Source organism: Hetaerina americana, unplaced genomic scaffold (genome assembly GCF_022747635.1).
Source record: "Hetaerina americana unplaced genomic scaffold, ioHetAmer1.1.p SCAF_2, whole genome shotgun sequence".
Lineage (NCBI taxonomy): Eukaryota > Metazoa > Arthropoda > Insecta > Odonata > Calopterygidae > Hetaerina > Hetaerina americana.
The window spans coordinates 79,698,600-79,723,385 of record NW_027286763.1 but is presented as its reverse complement, the minus strand read 5'-3'; the positions used below and the strand labels follow the sequence as shown (position 1 = coordinate 79,723,385).

The 24,786-nt window shown below is 40.4% G+C and overlaps 1 protein-coding gene across 1 annotated transcript in view; it reads left to right on the top strand.

Moving 5' to 3' along the window:
- Window positions 1-24,786, top strand: part of LOC139688025 (major facilitator superfamily domain-containing protein 6-like) — a 131,253-nt gene that overhangs the window by 82,046 nt on the left and 24,421 nt on the right. The window contains exons 4-5 of the mRNA XM_071585428.1: window positions 22,483-22,627; window positions 24,404-24,747. Coding sequence (XP_071441529.1) covers window positions 22,483-22,627; window positions 24,404-24,747 — 489 coding nt within the window. The remainder of the gene's footprint in view (window positions 1-22,482; window positions 22,628-24,403; window positions 24,748-24,786) is intronic.

Sequence of the window (24,786 nt, the reverse complement as noted above, 5' to 3'; positions counted from 1 at the left end):
AATCCTACGGTTTGACCATATGTATTACCGTTGAGAAATGCATGTATTCTTTTTACTCCCAGTAGCGCCTTACCCGCCTTATACAATATTAGTATGACGCTTAATCTTCGTTCATAGTGAATTTTCAATCAAGAGATAACTTTTCTCTATAGCATGTTTTCGATTTTTATGACAAGCTCGACGCTTAGTCGGGGCAAGATCTGTCCAACCCAAAGTGACACTTTCATTAAATTTTTCGTTCTATTGTTTACCCGCTTCCTGCTTGACGAAACGATGTTTATTAAATTTGGCTCCACAGGGGTTCCTTGAATTGTTTCCTCGTGTTAATGAATCGATTTTGAAGTCGGACAAGGTGAAAAGAGGGTCTTGTGTCATCCAAAAACTAAAATTATACAATTAAAATTCAATATAATTGGCTAAATTTGATTAAATGTATTCTTTTGAAATTTCTTTTGGAATTACTGGAAGCTTCTCGTTGCATTTGATATTTCCTGCATGATCCGCGGGCCGGCCAATTGTTTTTCGTCGAATTCATCGAGTCACGATCCTCAGCGGGCAATGTCCGAAATTAATCAGAGTTCAAAGATAAAAGAGTTCTTCAAAATAGATTTCGTTACGTTGTTCAAATATGACTGTTTATTTTGGGGGGGGGGGGGGGAAGGTTGGGTTGTCGTCGTTTTGATGACCTAGTCGAGGATTGTTTCGATCACGTCTCCATTTTAATAACTAGGGTGAGAATTCTAACGAACACATCGCCAATTTGATGACACAGGTGAAGATTTGTACGCGTGAGGCCGGCAAAATCGGATTATGGGGAAATAATCTTGTCCCGAAATTGATTTTAAACCGTGAAACAAATAAATGGGCGCCCAGAATTAATTTTTTTCGCGCTGAAGGACAATTTTCAACTGACTTCGGAATGGGATTGATTTCTTCGTAACTACATTATTCCTCCACTAGACCTCCAATTCCACATCTTTCTAACCCCCTGGAGTTCAATGATATTCATTCCATCGTCCATAGCAAGACTGAACTGAATTTAATATTTTTATAAAAATGTTTTTGCTTCCGGAACATTGCTTCATTCAGTATCACCACTAGCAGTCAAAGAGCAAAGGGCAGCCGAGTTTTGGTGAGGGCATTCGATTAACTCAACCGCGATAAGCGTGGGGAACCCAGTGAAAATAAATCCGCGTAAAATATGACGGTACGGCATATTTTCAATGACTTATCGCGTTCTGAAAAAGTTGAATGGGCGTCATCATCGTTTCCATGGGAGCGAGTTTAGTGAAATACGGCCGTCTTAACTAGTGTTCCTGAGCGAGAACTTAACGGGTGAGAAATCCCATCCAATACTTTTTTTATTGCAAGTTATAAACTGATGGCGTTGACAAGGTTGTGCTCGTGGGAGGCACCCTATATAGAAATCGGTCCAAGGTAGGGATGCAACCTTGGGAGTACCTAAGCACCCATCGCTGTCGAGTACTGCTTTCACTCATGCGGCACCGCCGATGGGATATTGAAAACCTTTCCGACGGGCTCAAAATATTTACTAATGTTTTCGCAAAGTATCCGTCTCATCTCTTCACACCTATCTCAAACACTTGCTTTCCTTAAGTGAATTCTGTGGAACAGTACCAGGGTGTGCATTGATGGATTTAACGGCCAGAGGATTCAAATGAGTTAAGGAATTATTGAAGTTAAAATAATGACTTGGTTAAATAAAACACAAATTTTCATGGTGAATCAGTGACTTCCCGAGGCATTTTTCTTATCGTCAGATTTTGTTGTTTCCTCAATCATACAAGATGACTTGTATGACTATGCGATTAGTACTCTCGAAGTAGTAATTATTTTAATGAAAAGTAAATAATTGAGGGATTAATGTTGGTAATAGATATGGAAAATTCTCAAAAATGTATCTTTCCAAAGTTTTAATCCATGTTCCATCCATCCAATCCATTTAATCCATCCAAAGTTTCCATTTTCTGTGCATTTTCTTATATTTCATTCTAACCCCATTTCCTCACAGCACCCCGATAACCGGTCTGAAGCGCTATAGAATATCCCGTAATCTGCCGATTTCCTTATTTATCTGTAAACAATCCTAAGGTTGCGTCAAACATAGGAATTCCAGTCGTTAACATATACCAAGAAGAGTTGGGAGTCATAAAGCACATCCTCGTTGAACCTCCGTAATCATATCTTCCTCGATAGAACTCAACGCTAACTAAAACAGAGTAATACCTCTCTGTTTGCACTTTCATTACACGTTGGTAGTAGTAGTTTTTAGGGGAGACGACCGACAGCTGAGGTCATTTGCGCCATAGGGGATGGACAGGAAAGGATGAAGGGTGGAGAGAAACCCGGCGTCGGCATTAGCCTACTCTTTACAAAAGACACCAAGGGGTCCGCAGCTTAACGTCCCATCCGACGGACGGCGTACTCACTCTAAGTGCCCTCCACAAAGCACTTCAAGTAGGGATCGAGATACCCCTGAAAAATATTCAACACCGCCAGGATTTGAACCCGGGCCCTCTGGGTGGGAAGCCAGTACGTTAGCCCCCGCACCATCTCAATCACCCTCGTTACACTTTCCTACAGCTACTGAGACCTAGCTCTTTCAAGTCTGGACCGCCTATTCTTCTGATTTATTTACCCTATGACGGGTTTGATAGGGATATAATCGTAACGCCGTAGTAAAAAAAGTATTCATTCAAATTAATACCTCTCTCGACACCATCAGACTTAATTATTCACTGCAGGGAAGACTCAACGATGTGACCGGGATCAAAATGAATCTTAAGTTTATATTTTGTTGTCTATCTTCAACGATAATATGTTCTTTGCGATTTTTTCCAGGGATTTGAAAGTGGGAGTTTTTTTAAAGTAGTTTCTCAATCCCAAAAAAGGACGCCAAAATTTGTACCGATTGCGCTCGGCACCGAAGTGCGAAGGTTTCTTCTTTCACTGACAAAAGAGTCGAGCAGTTTGCCGCTTTAGGAGAATAATGCAATTTGTCCGCCGATGTGACAGCATCCAACAACGACTTTCTCTCGTATTCATGAGCAACCGTGACGAGCTCTGTTTTGTGTTCTGCAATGAGGCTACCGACTGAATGAATTCGGAAATGGGAGTACGCGATATCACAAAATTACGGTCGAAGAGAAATTTATTTGCGGGTGAATTTTTTAGATTCAGATAGGAATGAATTTTTTTTTAATACTTTTATAGGTGCACACATTATTCTTCTCAGGCCACCCAACAATTGTTTGCTCGCTCCCGCCATCACTTGTCTCGATTTCCCCATTATACCGCACGCCGAAATTTAATCAGCATTCCGCTTTGACAAAAGAAATCCATCGTTACGCCATTCACCTTATGAAAAACATACGCGAATAGGATATAGGGCAGCGAACAACACAATTTTCTTGTAGCCGCCTTCCATTTGATTTCGGAATGCCTGGAAAGTTCTCCGATACCGACTGTTGGCCATACGCGAAATATTTTAGGTCATTTTCGTTATTTTTTTTATAAAAAAGCCCGCTCACCAGAACACTATTTGTTATGCAACGGAAACGGGAGAAAAGGGAAACGCCATTGTGGTGCTTGGGCTCCCAGAGATAAATCTACTCATCTCTCGTCATCTCTTTGTTGATCATGCCACAATGGAGTTCGAATCTAATCAGTGTCGAGGTGAATCCTTTGAAATTTGTTTCTGGTAGTTGGTTTTCTTCGCCGTTTTTTCCGCTGATTTTTCCCAGGCTATTCTTGGCTTCAATGGTCTCTCCTCATGATTCAACGTGAAGTGCGGGAGGGTGAGGAGCTCGGTGGGCGATTGAACGTCTTATATGTTAAACACCATTAGGCAAGAGAATGTTCCTCATTTGCGAGTTGAATGTGCTTCGCTTTTTCTAATATGTACAGGATTCCAGTCATATTAAGTATGAGAACAAGGGGTAATGTGATATACTACCTTGATCAAAAATTTCCCGGAATTTATTCAGAAAATTAAAAATACAAGTTTATTCATCTAAATCTATATTGTCCCCTTCAAAGTAATCCCCATCGACTGCAACACACTTATGCCAGCGCTTGATCCAATCCTCGAAACATTTTTTATATTCGGTTTTCGGTATGTCCATCAGTGCTTCCTGCGATTTTTCCATTACTTCCTCTCGGCTGCTAAAACGCGTTCCCCGTAATGGTTTTTTAACTCGATTGAACAGAAAGAAGTCACAGGGAGCCAAATCAGGTGAATTCGGTGGCTGTTGGATGGTATTTGTTGCATTTTTCGTCAAAAAATTACGAATAATGATAGCACTGTGCGACGGTGCGTTATCATGGTGCAAAATCCACGAGTTTTCTGCCCACATTTCTGTTCTCTTTCGGCGAATTGCTTCACGCAAACGTCTCATAACGCCCAAATAATACTCTTTGTTTACTGTCTGGCCTTCTGGCAAAAATTCATGATGCACTACACCGTTGTAATCCATGAAAACCGTCAGCATTGCCTTCTTTTTTGACTGAAAACGACGTGGTTTTTTTGGTCTCGGCTCATTTGGTGAACGCCATTCACTTGCCTGATGTCTGGATTGCGTGTCGTACTCATAAACCCACGTCTCGTCTCCAGTAATGATCCTTTTGATGAATGTGGGATCGGATTCAGCCTCGCAAATCATGTCTTTTGCGACGTCAACACGGTCTCTTTTTTGCATGAAATTGAGGTCTTTTGGCACCAACTTTGCTGCTACACGACGGAAACCCAAATCATTAACCACAATGTCTTGGGCGGATCCATAGGCAATGTTCAAGTCCTCCGCTATTTCTCTGATGGTTAATTTGCGGTTATTGACCAACATTTCTTTTACTTTAACAATTTTTTCACCGACTTTCGATGTCGATGGTCTGCCACTGCGTTCATCATCTTCGATTGACTCACGACCACTTCTGAACCGCTCGTGCCACTGGTAAACGACCGTTTTTTTTAGAGAATCGTTGCCGAAACACTTTTCCAACATTTCCAACGTCCGTGCGCCACTAAATCCGTTTTTTACGCAAAATTTAATACAAGTTCGTTGTTGCAAATTTAAATCCATTTCTGAAATTGTAAAAAATCGCCAACACACACAGAGATAGATGTACTCTTGGCTACGTAACTTTTGCAAATGTCAAGTTATGACACTAAGATTTAAAGGGAATATCAACAACAGATGTAAAAATTTAACAAAAAAAACAGAACTCAAATCGGAACGATGGGAGCGCCACACGGTGGTTATTCCGGGAACTTTTTGATCAAGGTAGTAAGAGAGAAAGTTTGTTGAGCGAGGTAAAGAGTGGAAAATTTTAATAATTTTGACCGATATTTAGGATTTAAGAAATTATATAGACTTGGAGACATATCTAGAGCGATTAAAAAAGTTTTTTTGTTTGAATAGAGATTTGAAGTGGTAAATTCTTCAGGAGACGGAATATTGCATTAGCTACCAGTGTCCATTTTAAACCCACCTCAACCGATTTTTTTAAACGTAATCTACCGGTTAAGGTAGGTTTTGGATGAACACAACTACCAAATAACTATCTCCTAACAAAATACAATACATCATCCTACGCTACAACAAGTCCCTGTTCATCTCTGTGTACTTCCTTCCTCCCTTCAAGCTACTAAAATGCCGAATTGACGTTTTGAGAAAGCAGTTTTATTTCATTATGGTGCTGTTCATTGTCTCAAAAATGCAAAATTATCCGTTTATACTGGGTTATTGACCTTGACAAGTACTTATCATCGAAAAACTTCATAAATCGTTGCTGGGGAACCGTTACAAAGACGAGAAATAGTTCTCTGTCATAGGGATTCCGTCAACGAGGTAATTGACTGAGAACGATTTCAGAAGCATGAAATATTTTATTTCTTATATCATTACACAGAGTTCAATGCCATTTTGCTTTAATATGATTGGTCAATATAATCACTTCACTCATTTCTCAAACTTTCGCCAGAATTGTACATGGGTAAGTCAACCAAATTAACAAAGCTTGAAAAATCTCTTGAAAGTAGTCAATGTCAGTTTCTGCTTTCGTCTTTTATCTTAGCTTTAATTTTACAAAATTCAGCATTCGCTCAATCTCATTCAATTCCTTGCTCAAAGGGTTCGTGCCCACATCTTATCACCTCTTGAGAGTTTAGCAATTGTCATCATCTGATACCATTGAGGTTCGTGCCCAAGTATTATCATTCCTTGAGAATCCTTGAGGACAACTTTTCTACCACGTGCCTGCCTCTCTTCGATTTCTTCATAATTTTATGCGCTTAGATTGAAGGCTTGGTGTCTCGTATTTCAAATAATACCTCGGGTGACCTTACCACTGCTGACAGAATAAAAATCCCTTTTCTCCTTGACTTTATTACCGACATAGTTTTTCATATAAAACTCAGAACCACTGAAGATTGAATTTCACACACATACTTCTATGTATTATAATGTCCCATTGGTTTTGTCCATTGGGAATAGAAGATTCTCTGGGGTAAATTATGTTACTCCAGTGAAAATAAAGTGATAATCTAAAGGCAAAATCTAAAATAGCCCAACTTCCTACCGGGCAATTTTGAGGTACGCTATCGATTACAGGGCATGCGAAAGTTCTTCCGTCTTTCGAGTGCGCTGCCGGCAACTTGAAATTAAAAATAAAATTTAAGGCATTTCGAGTTTATCGAGAAAGCTATGAAGAAATAAAATCCTTATAAAATAGAATACCCTCTCAGAAATAAAAGTATACGTACGCACGCACGCGGTAGTTTAAAAAGCTTAAGAGCAAGGAATCCCTAGGAAAATTAAGTTAAAAAATATGCCGGAGCGAACACTGAGTCATGCATTGCTTAGCAATTCGCTATAGAGGACGCAAAACACCGTAAATAATCATCAATACAATTATTGTCGTATCTGCTTATGAATCTTTCCCAGACATGGACCCAGAATCAGCCACACCTACGCGGAATTTTAATCGTGGAAAACAGCACATGCTCCAATTCCATGCGAATAATATTGCCCACGAAATCATACGAACTGACCTTCGACTTCCATCCACGGTGTGTATTTTTAAGTGGATAATTTCGCATGTGATTATTCATCGTGCCGTGCAATATTTATATCCTTGAGCATGCGACAGGGATTTTTCCGAACCCGTGCCTTACCATGCGTTCGATTTGCCAATGCCCAGTTGGCCGCCCTAGTCGCCCCAGTTGAGACGACTAGACTCCAATCCGATTAACGGACATGAGAAATCGCGTGCCTGTAGCCGGGTTGCGTTCGGGAAAAGAACACAAAGGCCGGCCTCATTCGGGGAGGGAGCTAAGGAGTCCTCGCCAAGTAAGAAAAAACATAGGTGCCCACACTTATATATGTATGTATCTCTGTCGTTCTGAAACGGCGGCTTCCGCCGTTCCTTTGTCAACGCGAAGGAAAGACTTCGTTGCCCCATCACTCGCTACAGTGCTAGAGGCGATTTATTGAGCCAATCGTGCCCGGGAAATCAGTAATGTGCCCATAGAGTGCACCCCTGTAAGCACAAGCACAATCCAAACCTCGAAGAGACTTATTTTTTCTAGCACACGGCCTTTTCTTTCCGTACCGGTCAATAAAAGTCTCTTTTTTACGCGAATGCCTCTAAAAGTTCCCTTTTTCGTGGTTTTTCTTCACTGCTTTCCAAGACGGAGTTCAATAAGAAGATATTTTTGAGCGGGAATTCCGATGGAGGTGTCGTGAAATGTTCCTTTTCCCTCAGCCTTGGCTGATATTCGTATAATAGAAAGGAGAAATGTGCTTTGACCCGATTGCCGACAATATATTTTTCCGATCTCAATCCGCACACCAAATCCTGATCGTCATCATGAGTTGGTAATCCGAGGAATGGTTTTGCAACAGCACACTAAGTAATCTAGTCAAGTAATCTTATAAAACTGTCATTTCATTTTTTCGTGTCTTCTTCATGGGCTGGCGTTTTGCATAGCCTGCCTCTCATAACTCATCCTTGGATTTCCTCAATAATTCTCATCCCTCCATCGATTATGGTCTTAAGGAAACTATTGTTCCTTTAGATGTGTCCCAATAGATCTCCTTCTTCCTCTTCTAATTATCCTCCATACGATTGTCTCTTCCCCCGCTCTTTTTAAATACGTCCTCCATTGTTACTCAGTCTATCCATTTTACTTTGATTGGTCCTTAAACCCTGACGTTGAAATCAAAATGTTATTTTCTCAATACGATAAAACTCACGGTACTCTTGGGTCAAATGTCCATTTTGTTGATTATTCTGGCATGATTTAAAATCCTCCTTCGATATCTCCCTCCGTTTTCATGACACATTTTTGAGAAAAAAATTATATTTTCCTGCAAATATTTTATTGAAAATTGGGATAGCGTTATACGTCCGTTTTCAGTATAAATTCAACTCGAAAAATATATTTTAATATGGCGAAAACTTATCATTATATCAAAAAGAATGAAGTGCACGATTTGAATAATTTACTCAAGTATTGATAAAAATACAGCGGTCGTTAACTTGATATTAATCTTCTGCCAATAATTGTGTGCGTAATTACATAATATTCGAGCCCAGTCGCTGACGGAATCTTAAATAGTTGTCAATAGCATCACATACACGTTCTCAGAATTAGAATTCGATCCATTTTCCGCGTAATAAAATAAGTAAAATATTTGAAAAAAAACGCCATACAGTTATCAAACTGTGATGGAGTATTTTCATCTCGTTTTCCATCCACCTTTAGTCACGAGATTTTCATAAATTTTAGTTGAGAAGGAAGAGAAAATACATTCGAGGCCACCAACTGAACAGCTGCTTCGGAGCCCACGAGAATAATCTCCATCGCTTCCTATGTGACCCCAATCGAGATAAGAAAGAGCATCATTTAAATGCCACTGTGCAGATACTTCGTAACCGTTAACTCTTTCACTAACTGTGTTTATTTCTTTGCGATCAGGCGAAAATGATAACCATTTAATCTAAGACAAGAGGAAGCCATCTCGATCGGATTGGGGTAATTCCTTTCAGGTCAAGGACAATTCTGTTACAAAATTCTGCAACCTTAACAACTTTCTGTCTTTCTAGGGTTTCAGCGTTTCTTCGGTAGCTTTTTTCGTATATTCAGTTCACAATTTTTTTGAATATTCAACAGGTTTCGGCGCTTGAAGGCCTGAAGATTCTCATTCGAACATTGATCTGTTTGGCCATCATTAATAACCTGACCTATAGGATATGCTTTTGGTGGAAGACCAAAATGCATTCGCTTACATCGATCTCTTACAAACTTTCATAATTGTGGAAAAATGTAATCTCTTGATACAGATCGTCTATCAAATTTCCAGTGAGACGGAATGTTTCTACAATGCCGATTTAGATAGCAAGGAACATTAACTCACTGAGGTAAACCTAACAAACAATGACAAGATAAAAATGAACATACCTGTAAATCTGGAAATAATGCGTATACGTGTAAAATTAAAAATTCAGGCTTATTCCCCGAAATTCCTTTAATATTTAATGAGTCCGGATTCGGGTCCCTTTTAAATAAGCTCCTCCAGAAGTGCCAGTTTCAACCAAACACCTTCACTGTAGACTCGACCAATACCGTGCCAATGTGGGTTTCTTTTCAAGTACACCACCGTTTATCAAAATCATCCTTTTTCTCGAATGCCAACCTACCCCATTGCGAGGACGTTGGTGTTACTGGGTCATGGGACTTTGAAGAAATGAGGACGGAAGCTGCGAAATTCATCAAGAAAACTAGCCAGACTCTTCGACGTCTTTGGCTGTTCAGACTCTCTGAAATGCACTTGTCATTCAATTATGCTTCTATCACTTTAGAAAATTATTAATACAGCACATTACGCCTGCATATTAGACCATCCGGCTAAAATTAGAAAAACGACGCCGCCTACAGGTTTAGCCAACTAAACCACGGTAATCTTCTCGAAGATTGGTAGAAGAAGCGAGAGCGAAGTAGTTCGGGTCCAACTAACTCAAGCCCAACGGCTTGTGGAATAACGTGGATAACATTTGGTAATTTTAATGTCTACAGTGTTGAAATAACTACTTGTAGGCGATAAATCCCTATCGATAAGTGGATACTTAACAAATCGTCCTACCTCAAGACTGGAAGCATTTGTGAGAAGAAGTGTGAGTTTTTAAATGAGTTCCTGTCGTTAAGTGTAAAAAATTTTTTCTTTAGAAATGATTATTTATTATTATTCTGCTACGAGAAAAACATGGCAGTGGTTTATACCATCTTCGATCAACATCCGAGAAGAAGATACAGATGGAAGATGCCAGGGGACAAAGCACGATATCGAATTGACTACATCCTGGTCAGGAGGAGATACAAGAACCAAGTTAAGAAGGGTGAGAGCTACCACGGCGCAGATATTAATAGCGATCACAACCTGGTGATCATGGACAGCGGGACTGCGATACAAGAAGATGAAGAAAGCAACACAACAACCAAGATGGAACACAAAGATACTGGAAGAAAAGAGCGTAAGAGAAAAATTCACCACGGCCATCGAAAGGGAAGTAGAAGGAAATAACGAAAATACCAGCGCTGACGGTCGATGGAAAGAAATGTTGAATATCATTATCAAAGCTGCAGACGAGTTCCTTTTAATTAAGGCGGAAATATCTAAGAAGCTGTGGATGACAGCTCAAATATGAGGTCTCATAGATAAAAGAAGAAAAATACAAGAATCCAAGAAATGAGAGTGAAAGAAACCTCTATAAACAGTTGCAAAACTAGGTCATACGAGAGTGCAAGAAGGCAAAGAAGAATGGATAGAAAGCTGTGGCGAGGAAATAAATGAAAACATGAAAAAGGGAAATAGCGAGATGGCTTATAAACTGGTGAAGAGGCAATTCGAGGATAGAAAAACAAAATCGAAAAATATCCGAGCCGCTAATTGGAAAATGCTAATGGTGATGACGACATTGGGAATAGACGGAAAGAATACATTGAAGTATTGTATCAAGCTCCCAAACCACTAGAAGATGGCTTGATCAAAGATAAAAGCATGGTCGGTAAAGACGAGCGCGGTCCGCAGATATTAAGAAGCGAATTCGAGAGAGCCGCGGCAGGCCTGAGAAACAACATGGCACCTGGAGTTGACAAAATAAACGGAGATATAATCAAGGCACTCGGGATCAAAGCGAAAGATGTTCTCTATGGAATAATCCAAGATGGCTACGACAGCGGAAATATACTAGAAGACTTCGAGAAAAGCACAATGATTGCAATACCGAAAATAGATAAATGCGAAGAACACAGAACATTGTGTATGGCGACTCAAGCATCAAAAATCGTTTCTTGGATAATTACTCGAAGAATAGAAGGAATGATAGAATGAAATCCTTCAGAAAACCAATTCGGGCAGAACTCTCAGCTTGAGAGTTCTGCCCGAAAAAATGAGACATGTAAATAAGCCATTATATGTGGCATTCATAGACTTGGAGAAGGTCTTCGACAACGTCGAATGGAGCAAGATGTTTTAGATACTTGAAGCGCTTGGAGTGGACTACAACGACAGAAGAATAATCCATAACCTCTACAAGAATCAGGTTACAACAATGCAAACGACAAATGGAAGAAAAATGTAAGCCAAAATAAAGAAAGGAGTAAGGCAAGGATGTAACCTCTCGCCAGCAATATGCAACGTATACCTGGAAGAGGCAATAAAAGAAACACAAGATTTGGGTATCAAAGGAGTCAAGGTAAATTGAGAAGAAATCAACATGCTCCGGTTTGCAGATGACATCTCAGTAGTGCGGAAACGCGAGAGGACCTGTAAGCAACTCTAACTGCTATGGATCCAGTACTCGAGGAATATAATATGAACATCAACAAGAAGAAAACTAAAATTCTTGTGTGTGGAAGAGAGAAACTGAATGCATGAATCAAAATTCGAGGGGTGAAACTAGAGCGAATGGAATCCTTCATCTAACTAGGCAGCAGCATAAAATGGGATGGAAGAAGTTTGATCGACATCAAGCAAGGAATAGCCCAAGCTAAGAACGCATTCATAAAGAAGAGGCAATTACTATGTTCAAAGAACCTAAGGCTGTACAACAAGGAAGCAATTCGTCAAGACTCTCGTGTGGAGCATGGCGCTCTATGGTTCCGAGATTTGGAATATTGGAAAAGTGGACCAGCGAAGAACATAAGCCTAGAATTAATGGCTGCAGTAAACCAATCCTAGGATTGGTTTACTGCAGCCTGGAAATACTGATGTAATGATTAATGCAAATGAATAACTCATATTTACTTAATCCTGATGCTGCCAACAATTACAAGGTCTCTCAATGAGATATCCGAAAGGGACTATTTTCTCAACTTAATATTCCGCTTCGGAAATTTTTGTGCTTTTGGTGTAGGCTTCACTGTGGATTCCACCTCGAAGGATGAGGGTGCCTTATGGCTTACGACGTCAAGCGTATATTACACCCTATGCTTCTTGGAGACTGCCCGGGTGCACAGCTTTCTCGGTCGGAGGAGTGTGGGCTGACGGGAATAATGAGATGGCATTTAATCAGAGAATGCGGGCGGGAAACTAGGCGAGGAGAATGGGGTCGCCGAGAGGGTAGCCCATTCTCTCCTAGGCATGTCTGTGATGAAGAGCGCGTCATCGGGCTGACATCTCGACGCTGGTGAACAGATTGCTGCACGGATGGGATCTGAAATGAAGATCTGGCTGTTCAATAAAATTAAATTTTCGAAGCTGTTCTATGATTGGCATTACTTTGCGGGTTCGTTACAAGGATGTTCATTTTGGAAGTGAGAATATTCTTTCGTTCTTCTAAATGAATATGAAAACCCGAAGTTTGGGCATGTATAAGAATTTTCGAGGGGTTAAAATTTGATATTCCTCACCTGTGACGAAAGTACACAAAATATGTATTTTCTCACCCTGCTGGACTTGAAATGTTTATAGGTGTGCTATTCTATATTATATGGCTGGTATGCCTCCCTTTAGGAGATAAAAGCTAGTCGCACTTATATCGTAAAGCATCCTCGTCAAACAAAGGTTCTGAGGATAATTTTAAAATTATCCACACTTTTGATCCGTTTCGTTGTGGATACTACTGTGTACATATGTGTGATCTTTATTGACGAACATTTTATTTTCTGGGGAATAAAATAGAAACCGTAGAGCGTCCTTTACCCTTTATCTTTTTAGCAGTAGTTTACCGGGTTAGGATGGGCTTTGGATCGACCCTGAGGCTAAACACTACTGTATTCCTAAGCCTTAACTAATGAAATACAAAATATCCTTTAATCCCATTATACAAATCACAATAAATAGCCTTTAATTTTTGAAAAATCATCAACAGTGATAAACGTTATACCATTGGCATGCTATGTTAACATTTGTTCTATCTACATAAGGAAACGCAGGAATAGAGTGCGGCCAGGAATGCGTTTGGTCCCAGTGTGCCCCATCCGACGCGGAGACATCAACGCATGGGCCTTGCGCGTGAGTTGTCATCATCGTTGCTTTGTCCCAGAATTCTACGAGTCCTAAAAATGCAGAGTCAGGGTCGTTAAATCTGTTAAGGAGAGGACACAATAGTTTATCGTGCATGTGAAAGCTCAGAAAGTATGAATCGTGCGAAGGCCACTCCTCATCTAAATCCTTTCTTTGTTGTCTAGCTCGTTTCGTCCCGACTCCTCAACGTTTTCCGAGCATACATTAGACGCACCTAGAAATTACCTCCGCATAAATACGTAGCGAAGAACATTTGACTCAATAATTCCGCCACTTCCCTCCACACCGGACGTGATATATGAATTGGTGTCACTTAAATAAGAATCCCCCGATAGTATTAAAAATTCATAATCGTAACGGTCTAGTTCTACCGCATAATAGTCATCAGTACTCGAATTCACTAAAGGTTCCCAAAAGAGTCAAGTTACTATAAAAGTTATCGACTCTCCGACTGGATTTACCGAAAGTAGGACTCTATCAGTGACGATACCCTAAATATTTTGCGTACTATCAGCAATACATTTTTATTTCGGTTTTTTTAATTGGAATTTAGGTGGAGGTTGGAGTTTAGTAATTCAATTGGTAAGTTGCAACTTAGCGCATGTTTTACGATTACCTGGCAATTTTGTAGTTCCACTCCTTCGTGGCTAAACATTTAGATAGCGGATGTGTTACACGAAAGTTATATGGATGACTTGGTTCCCGATTTACCAAGATTTCAGCCAAAGATAATTTTAAATTAAAATACGTTTATCATCCAGAACTTTACCTAATATCAAGGTGGGTAAATTAGTGGGTAGAGGATTTCATCGGGTTTGATTCCTGATGACCATGGGCACCGGCATGTTCACCCAAACCATGTCATTTTTCGTGTACCAGTTCTTCCTGGGAAAGCGCACTGCTGCTAGAGCACTGGTCACCGCTGCCCTTATGTGTTGATTTCACACGCCGCATCGGACTCAGTATTAGGTGAGCTTTATCCTAACCCATCAAATCAGCCGTCTGGTTGTCACTACGATATGGAAATGGATATATAGATTTTATTAATTTTTAAAAATGTCCATAGTCACAAAAATACTCTGAAAATTCCGGACAAATGGATCGGGAAAGTCTATCGAGCTCTTCACTCCTTCCTCTTTCTCTGTAACCAAATAAAGTATCTATAGCAAGAGAAAAAACCGTGTGAGGTTGCATTGATCTCGGAGCTATTTTTCTTTTATGAAGGAGAGGGACACCATTAACTTTCACTGCAAGCGTAGGAAATTAGCCAGGCGACATTGTCATGTACGTATTTTTATAGTGGACGTAGTTCTTGTCATTGACATCTATTAATAGTTCGTTGTTGAAGAAAAATATTACCTACAATTACACAGTTTCCTTGAAAAGACGCTTCGATGTCGACCTCTACTCTTCTAAAGTATTTGGGTCAAATCGCTTTTTGCATACAAATTCATACATGAATGATATGGAAATTTAATGTGCACAATTTTTTATTTCTGCAGATCAAAATAGGATTCCATTGATCGATATCAAACGTTCATAGTCAGAGGTAATGCATGGGGAAAATCACTGTGCAGACAAAACTACATACGTATTAACAGGGAAACTTAGTATTTTTTTCAAAATAATTTTATTTTTCTACAGCTTCAAATACCCCTTTGATTATTTTTTTATTTTGATAATTGATTTCACAGTGAAAGTATTATATTTGTCCATGTAATTACTACATTTTATTTTATCCACTAGAGTCCTTCGATTATAGGCACAAGGGCTGGGACGCTTACATTGCCTCGTTCAATACGGAGGTCAACTTTAATTGCGCCGTAGTTATGAAGAGTACCTTATGAATAAAAAGCGACAGAAAAGAAAAAGGTCAGCTTGCTAGAAGATTTGAACCCACGTCGAAACGACGAAAAAACGCAGTCAGAGTTGGTCTACTGGGCTAACACAGCACGTTATAAGGGCGCAACATCTGCAGACTTCTGTCATATCACTACGAAAAATACCACTTAGCAACTAAGTACACCCAAGAAGCTCAGGCATCTTCAGTGATAACAACTAGACTATAGTCTTCCAATTCAACACCGTACTCCACCAAAAAATGAACACAGAAATTTACGAAACAATCTACAGATTATTGTGAAAATATTTCTATTGCCAAATAAAATAGGAAACTCACCTTGAAAAAAGAGTACGACCAAGCTCAATATTTTGGAAACAAAAAAAAAATTCGGACGGGAAATCAGCAAATACCTCGGTCTCAGTCGTATATAACCGCAAAACTAAAATTTGCTTTCCGCATCCTCTTTGTCAAGTTTTGCCCCAGCGGTTGAAATTTTAACCGTAAATATTGAAAGAGAAACTTCGGCGTATTTTTATAGTGCTGTTTCACAAGACAATCAGTACGCCACACAAAAGTTGGTTTGTAGGTTGAGTTCGCTTTAGTACCGAATGGTGAGGTGCGTGCTATTCACTCGTTCAAGGGGGGAGAGGGTCCTTTCCGTTGTGGTGAAACTCAGGGTGTCTCGCGGAATTGAACCTGGACCCTCCGGTCACTTAGCCGACTTAGGTTCTCACGCCGACAATTCTATAAAGTTTACTCGTAAATGAGACTTTCAGTATAAAAGTATTTGGTAAAACCTTGAGGAGATGTTTCTCAACGGGAATTATTCCCAGTAATGCCGGCAGAGGAAATCTGATGGTAAGCGTACCCACATTCTATTCCGAAGGTTTAGGCTCCGATTCCCACCAGATCGTCTTGATAATCTGCGTCGGTCATAGTTGTCAATTGGTCATGGTTAATATTAAAATAGTGACCAGTGAATGTCCCTTACCGTGATCCTAGGTGGCAAATACGTATATCTGGTAAAAATATCGTAGCAGGATATTGTTACCTCTTACCTTAGAAGTCAATTCTATCATAACCTGACTGTTGTGGGGGTTTCACGTAGACACGGATTACGAATAAGGTGTTTAAAAGAACAGGAACTTCATAGTGTAAAATTCATTCGTCTTATATCTTATCGATAGATAGGAACCCGAATATTCGATATCCGAATGAGTTCTCTTGCCAATTTAAACTACCGATGCGTCCTCTTACATTATGAATATCTAGGGACTCTAACGGAACAAGATGTTGCAACGAATAACCGAACTTACAACGTCACAAAATGTTCGTAGTCGAGCGTTTTGAGACTTAGTCGACTGGTTTAAAGCCAAATGTTTAAATACATGGATTTTTGACTTTTCAAAATTCAAAGCACAGAGGGAAATGCCGTGGCAGTTGCTTCTAAAGGAGTCATCCGCTGATGTGCTCCGAAAATGTAGGAAGCTCACAGTGTTAAAAAACCATTCGCCTTAACCCGGATTCGAATCCGAATACCTCGATGTCCGATGATTAATTTGTGACGAGGCGATTCATTTTTAAAACTATGAAATTCCACCTCTTTTTCCATTGCGTATTTGTGTCCCACTTTGTACTTGTGTGGTATTCTATCCTTAAGTTATACTTTGGTAGAGCGTTTGTTTCCTCTGGATTTCTCGGATCTTTGCACACAGCAACCACGTAGCTTATGAATATGTTGTGTTGCGCTAGAGTATTTACTTATTCATGAACCCTAATTTGAGTGAGTTGATCCCTGGCGCGGGATTTTTCGAAGCAGATCACTCCGCAGAAAAAATGTCACCTTTCGGTGCCAATTTTGACTCCTGAATGAGTTTTCCGATCGTAACCAGGTGTACCTATCAGTTAAGCCGCAAGAGGACATTCATCTCACCTATTATTAATTAACAAGTGTCATCTTCAGATTCCCCTTTCGATGTATCTAACGTTACTCTCAGAAAATTCAGAAAATTTCATAGAGAGTGGCAGTCGATAGAATGATTATTGGTTCTTCGAGCCATATTTGGGTCCAAGGATAAGCTAATGTAGCTGTTAGGACGCCGGCCTGTTTGCTTTTACTGTTCTCTGCCGTCCCATAAATTCAATGCTGATCGCTTCGCATCGTGTACATCGAATCTTCATTTCCATATACGACAACAGGCACTGCTAATGTCAGGGTCAACCACTTGCAGGATCCGCATCGAAATTAAATTGCTCAGAGTGGAGACCTTGCTTTGAGATTCATCTTGAGGGATCTTAGTGATAGGATTTAGCGTATTTATGGGCAAAGGTGAAATGTTCCTGCCGGATGATGCTCCATACTCGCGTCTTCCCCTCGAGTGCATGCAGGGTGAGTCACGTGGGTCGTGGGTAGTTATGAAGTGTAGAAATATATTCGCATCCAAACACATATGCGTGTTTGGATTGCTGGATTCGAGCTTTAAAACTTAGTGTTTTGTTTTTGTCCTCCATAATCTTTTCGGTAACTGCGAAATCATTAAGGCAAGCAAAATTAGGTTCGAGTACTTCATAAAATTCTCTGCTGTGGGAATAGGAATATTTATTGAAAGAAAGTAAGGTAAAATGGGTGTCACCGCGGCTAAATTGACGGCCATTGACGGCCGAAAACTTGTGAGAGTTTATCATATCGAAATAAAAGGTGAATTAATTTCCTATTGCACAAAACTGGAAGAGCCATTTTAAGACAGTATTTACCGATTTTTACATCAAGTGGTTGCAATGACAAGTTCTGATGACATTTTCATTGTGTAACACCGATTTAGTATATTTCCTTCCCAATTTATGGGATAAGAAAGTATTTAATCCTTAATTTGAAATTATTTTTCCATTCTTTATCCTAAGCAAGTTGAAGGAAAGTGCTCGCGGCCATTATTAAAAAATAATGTCTCAGCAGTGGCCTAAACGCAAAATAAAATACTATTAATTTCACCGCGAACCTAAAACTGTTTGGGGTGAATATAAAAATTACTTAATAGAATAGTAAATATAAATAATTGTTTTTGAGGCATACACCGTATTTTTCCAAAAACATAAGCGATATAGAGCATAGGTAATATGGAAAGAAAATACATACCTTATTGACGCGTAATCTATTTTTCTCGGCACAACTTGGCTATCGGTGGAACTTTGTGCTGAAAGTTTACCTTTTTTTTCGGGGATATATGTTTTCGTGTTTAGCCAACGATTCGCTATACTGACCCGTCACGATTCCACGGTACTGGTGCAGGTAATAGAAAAGCCTAGAAGCATTTGAATGGTCATCCCAAATCCCAGATGTTCATTGACTGCCCAAGCGGGCAAGTATAAACCGTCCCGGTGAGTGAAATCCCACCTTTACCGGTCATTGTACATAAGAAAGTAAAAGTTAAGCATGGACCTTGGCTGGAAGGCACACTCAAACAATTAGTACGATCCTGCTATAATTTAGAACTAGGGAATAATGAAGAGCAAGAATAATGGAAGGAAAAAATAAAATATTAATCAGTCTTAACAAGACAGTATTGTATTGTTGAAATATAGAGGGTGCGTTCTAAAGGTAATGCAATTGAATTTTCCGCGCCGCTCCTATTGGTTGGAGTGGGATCAAACTACATGGAGTTGGTGGGGGAGACGCTAAGCTTTGCCGCAAAATCGGTCTCAGTGCTCTCTAAGCTGTGAAAGCGGCCGTACGTCAGTTATTGTAAACTTCTGCGCGCTGACCGTGCCATGAAAGACCAACCGAGCGGGAATTTCAAGTGAACCTTTGCAACGTATTGAAAATGAACCCGATTATTTGGACAACGCCATCAATTCATATGAAACCTGGGTTTTTTAATTTGACCCAAAACCAAAATGCCAACGCTCTGAATGGCACACTGATCTGTCTCCCAAGCCCAAAAAGGCAAGAATGAGTAAAAAAAAGTGAAAACAATGCTCATTGCCTTTTTCGACAGTAAAGGAGTGGTCCATAATAAGCTTTGTCCTCAAGGTTGGACAATTGACGCTACCTACTGCGTGGATGTCCTGGAAATACTCCGAAAAAGGGTCATCAGGACAAGAAAATACATCTCCGCTACCTGGCAACTCCATCACGACGACACGCCTTGCCACAACGAGCTACGATTCCGCGAGTTCCTGGCCAAACAACAGGTGCCAACGCTACTCCACCCCCCTTAGAGTCCTGACGTCCAGCAGACTTCTTTTTGTTCCCTCGGATTAAGGCAGCTCTGAAAGGAACCCGTTTTTCGTCTATAGAAGATACCTGCACATGATTCGCTCAACCGTTTGACAGAGAGATTGTAAACGACTCAGTTACCAGACGCCACAAGGGCCGCATCGGCCTTGACAGCGGGTTTGATAGGTAGCCAACGCTTCGGAAATACTCCACAACCGGTTTTTTCGGTGTGCCAAATATCACTCCTCACCCGCCACATCGGTGGCCAAATTGAATTGAATGGTATTTCCAACCCGCATGTTCCAAAGTTTCATTGAAAAGAATTCTTAATCCCTGAAAATGAAAGCATACCCAATGCTAACGCTCATCAATCACTCTTAATGGCTGGAGGCGTAACACCTCCTGCCACACGCCTCCAGGGTAGTATGTAGGAGTATGTATGAATGAAAATTTGAGCACATTCTCGTCTTGGAAACCATTTAATACCTCCCCGTATGGTTCCGTGTGACTATTTATTATCAAATAATTTTTCACCTTCGAATCGTACAAATTTCTCCTGTAGCTAACTAAGTAGCCTGCAGGGCTATGAGCATTTCCCAAGCACTATAAGGCATGTAATTCTATCTTGAAAATTGGTCTAAATCTTTTCATGGGGTGGGTGAATCCACTACAATCTTTGGGTGCGATAAACACTTTAGTTTGGCCTCGGATTTGGGAAAACTTTAATTTTTTTTAAGACTAAGAATATTTAATCTTTGTTTTTCTTAATAAATAAACAGAAGAATCTAATCATTGGGTTAGTGCGCTGAGCAGCAATCAAAAGATTAGGAATGAGGGAAATGTTATTTTAAAGAAAGTTTGTGCCCGAACTCATTGAACCCTAAATAATGTTTAATGAACCGGGCATGTTAAGGTTCAGTGAAAAAATTAAAAATTGTTTTCGTTAAATAAATAATAGGGAAATATCACTGATGGGTTATTGGTTGATCAATGTTTTGCCTTCTATTTCCCGATTAGAATACAGGATCCGTACAATAAGTATCGTGACTGGTTCGATGTAGCCTCAATGGAGCGGTGGATGGGAGTCCGACCGGTCGGCTCGGTAGAGGGATCCCCTACCACTCAGGCGCACTTTAGTTCACTCGCCTCCGGGCACGCGTTGAGACAGGTGGATTTTCGTGACGTGTGATTGTTTTTGGTGTCGTCGCGCCAGCATGGAGCGCACCGTCGAGCAACGCTACGCTGTGAAGTTTTGCGTTTAACCCGGGAGATCCGCGTCAGAGACCCTTGAACTCATTCAATAGGCCTATGGGGATGATGCCTTAAGCCACACAAGAGTTTCTGAGTGGCACAAAATGTTTAAGAAAGGTCGGGAACTCGTCGAAGACGACCACCACGTCGGACGCCCGACAACCGCTCGAACCGATGCTCAGGTGGTTAAAGTGAAAATGTTAATTGGAAATAACTCAGAAAAATAAAAATGTTTTATGGATGGTGAAGTGCACACTCACCTACCCTTTACAAATCATCTCTCTGACTTCCATGTACCAACCACTATTGGTCGTTCGATCCTAAGATCGGTTGACTGCAGCCCTCCATCCTACTCCATCTAATGCTAATTGGCTTACTTCCTGGTATTTTTTGCATTGTAATTTCTTCGTTATTTTTCCCATGTATTTATCCCTTGGCCTTCCTCTTGGGACTTTTCCCCCTATTTTTTTCCCTCTATTATATTCTTCACGAATCCATGGTGCCTCAGGGTGTGGCCACACCATCTGGTTCTTCTTTTTTCTATGGTATTCCATAAGGTCCGTTCATTGTCTATTTTTATGTGTAATTCTTCATTTCTTATTTTATGCGTCCATTTGATCTTAAGCATCGTCCTCGAGCACCAGGTTTTGAAGGCTTCTAGTCTTTTCTGGTCTATTTTTCCGATGGTCCATGTTTCTCATCCATGGAGTACCATGCTCCATAGGAACTCTTTATGCACAGTAGTTGTCTTTTCATTGTGAATGCTCTCTTAGCTTGAGCTATACTTTGCCTGATGTCTGTAGTATTTCTGCCGTCCCATATGATGGTACTTCCGAGAAAGGTGAGGGAATCCACTTTCTCTAATTTTCATCCTTTCAGTATGACTACTGTATTCCGCTTCTCTCCTTTAGATACTAGAATTTTAGTCTTCCTCTTGTTTATGTTCACGTGGTATCTTTGTAGAACTTGATCCAATACGCTTAGTGACCTTTGAAGATCCTCCTGGTTTTCTGCTAACATTTCAATATCGAAGCGGAGCAAGTTTATCTCTGCTCCATTGATCCTAGTTCATTTTATTCCGATGCCTTGCGCTTCCGCAGGTACTAATGCATTTCAGTAAAATCAAGGGTATTCGATTCTTATTAGATAAGCGAGGTTAAACTTAAACAAATGCAACGAAAAAAATGAACAATTTCTTCTTAATCCGGATTTTATCGTATGCAGAGTTACTTAAGTATATTCTACAACTTAGAGTGACTTTAACGCGCGTAAAATTAAAATATTGGTCAATAAATTTGCGAATTCCTCTGATCTATTCAAATTTCACAATAGTATTGAAACATTTTCTCATTTTTTCGTCAGATTCGCCAATCACCAATCCTTTCTGTTTGTCAAAGACTTCCAAGATCGTTCATTCATGTTGTTTCGTTTTTTTTATATTTCCGTGATTTCGAATCAGGGTATGCATGATAAAAAAATCGTTTCCTACGTTTTGAAAAATTGCATTGTCTGAGATACAAGATCCCAGATATTATGCATGCTCTCTCTGTGGTTTCTCTCTTGAGATATTACTTCGCCAGTATTGTTATATCTCGTACATAATGTTGCATATTTCCTTTTTCACGCAGGTCCTGCTTTCTATACTGTCGGCTGTGGGTGGGGGGGTTTCGCTGCTTCTGCTACTGGTGCCGCCTGCAAGACACCATCCCCCGTTCCCGAGCACCCTCACCATGGTGATGCTGGAGGCCGACACGGGATTCTCCCCGGGAGGAGGTATGTGAATGCCCCTCTTGAGCTAAGAACATGTGTATGTGTCTCTTTATGGCGCAGTGCATAGCGCTAAGTCCCTCTCACCCTACTACACCCTTGAAGTGGTGGTAAGATTCTGCGCGTTCTGACACCCAAGTGACAAAAACGGGGGAGGAAATATTCAGAGAAACTGGAATATCAAAGCCGACGCTAGATAAAATATCGCGTAAGCGTGGAAGAGAGGCGGGAGGGAGAAAATAGGCTTCTTGGAAGTAATGAAGACTGGTAGAAACTCCATGAACTAAAATAGGAACAATATTGGACGCACATAAGGAAGTTATACGCGGTACGTAAGGTGTAATATTCATTAGAGTTGTTTGAAATCTACCTTTAATGGATAGACTGTCTTTGATGATGTAATTCGATAAATTGCGCCTTACAAAGATCAATCATCACATTATATACAAATAGATGCAGAGAAATGCAAAATTGTTATCATCAAGGCAAAAAAGTTGTTTGAAATTTTTATTTCAAAATAATAACTTGAACAAAACGTACGACTAATGCTAATACCAGTCGATGATACCTTTTCCAAAAATTCATTCAATTTCCATCAAATCTCAGTCTGTTTTAAGTATTTTAGCTCAATTCACAATTATCTTTATCTCCCGTAGAGTCAAGTGCATCAGTGATGCTCAATGTTTACGTTCCGGAGCAAATGACTGCTCCCAAGAGCATCGATTGATTGGGTCAGGACTTCATCGTAACTTTTACTTATGCTGATTTATTTAATTAATCAAATGACTTAACTCCAGAATTAAAATTCTGCTGTTATTCAGTTGCTCTACAAGTCCTTGGTAGTCATTAAATTCCACAAATGCGCTTCTCAATGTGTTTCATCCCGAGCCGTGGGTTGAGAAACACTGATGTAATATGTCTTAGACTCCCGAATACCAGAAATGTTTCCCTGGCATAAATGGTAACCAATATATTACCTAAAAGGGCCCAGTATCTTTCATGGGTTTTTTTAGAGGAAGAAGCCGTAAAAACTCCAAAAGACCGTGGTAAATAATGTCATCTGGTACGATATGAATTTGAGGCTGTTGATCCAACCGTATATTGTGTCTAATGATATCATATTATTGCGTCTAAACGCTAAAGATGAATAGAAGTCGTGTTGAAAATTATAACTTCTAAGGCAACGGGAAACCACCGCATTAGTCTCCCGAGGAGATGCAGCCCTGCACTCCATCTATTTATGGCATGCTGGCATCCTTCCTGGTAAAATATCCTGCATGTAAAATAGTCCCCAATATGATCTCCGGGTGGGGACTACTGTGAAAGGTACATCGGTCAAGAAACACAGATGCAGGATAGGGACATGGAATGTAAGATCCTTAGGGGTGAGCGGAAAGCTGGGGAACGATCCTCGATTTTTCTCTCGTGATTCCTATGTGGCGTCAACAAGATCACAACGACGAATCGCGAATCTCAAGTATTACAATTTCAAGGGCGTCATATTAAGATATTTGATTGGTAAATGAGAGAGAAAATTAGTGTTAAAAGTGACTTAAAATGAACTGAGATTTAAATGAATATACAGTCTTGAAACTTCGGCAAAGTGGACTCCCTCAATAGATGGTCCATATTAAACCAGCAATGATTTAGCTTACATTTCAATACAAGGGGACATCTATCACTTGGCAGACGATTTGTTGAAGGTTATCGTTTTACTCGTTATGCTCCTCCTTCGGAAATATCATGTCTGAAACGTGTCTCTCTTTTTCTCTCCCACCAAAGGGTTCTTTGTTCAACCACTTCCCGAACATCTTCCGTGTACGTTCCCCGAGCACAAGGATGGTGTTCACCCGCTAGTGCTGACGCTCAGCCACTGCGGCCACTCCTGCCCCATCCAGAATCTCACCGAGGCCGACTTTGCATCCGCCCCCAACGGGACTTTCGCAGGGAAGCTCTCCGAGACGAGGGTGTTCCTCCCCGACGATTTTTCCGTGGGATTCGGGTGCGATCCCAACTGCACCCTGCGGCGACCTCCTGGCGGGCGCCGCCCTCAACGAGGCCGGGCTCTGTTCATCCACGCCAGTTTGAATCGAAAGTCTGACCCCAACGCCACCATCACATTCATGGTTATTATTTTTGGTTTTTGGAAAAGGAGACGCTGCCGG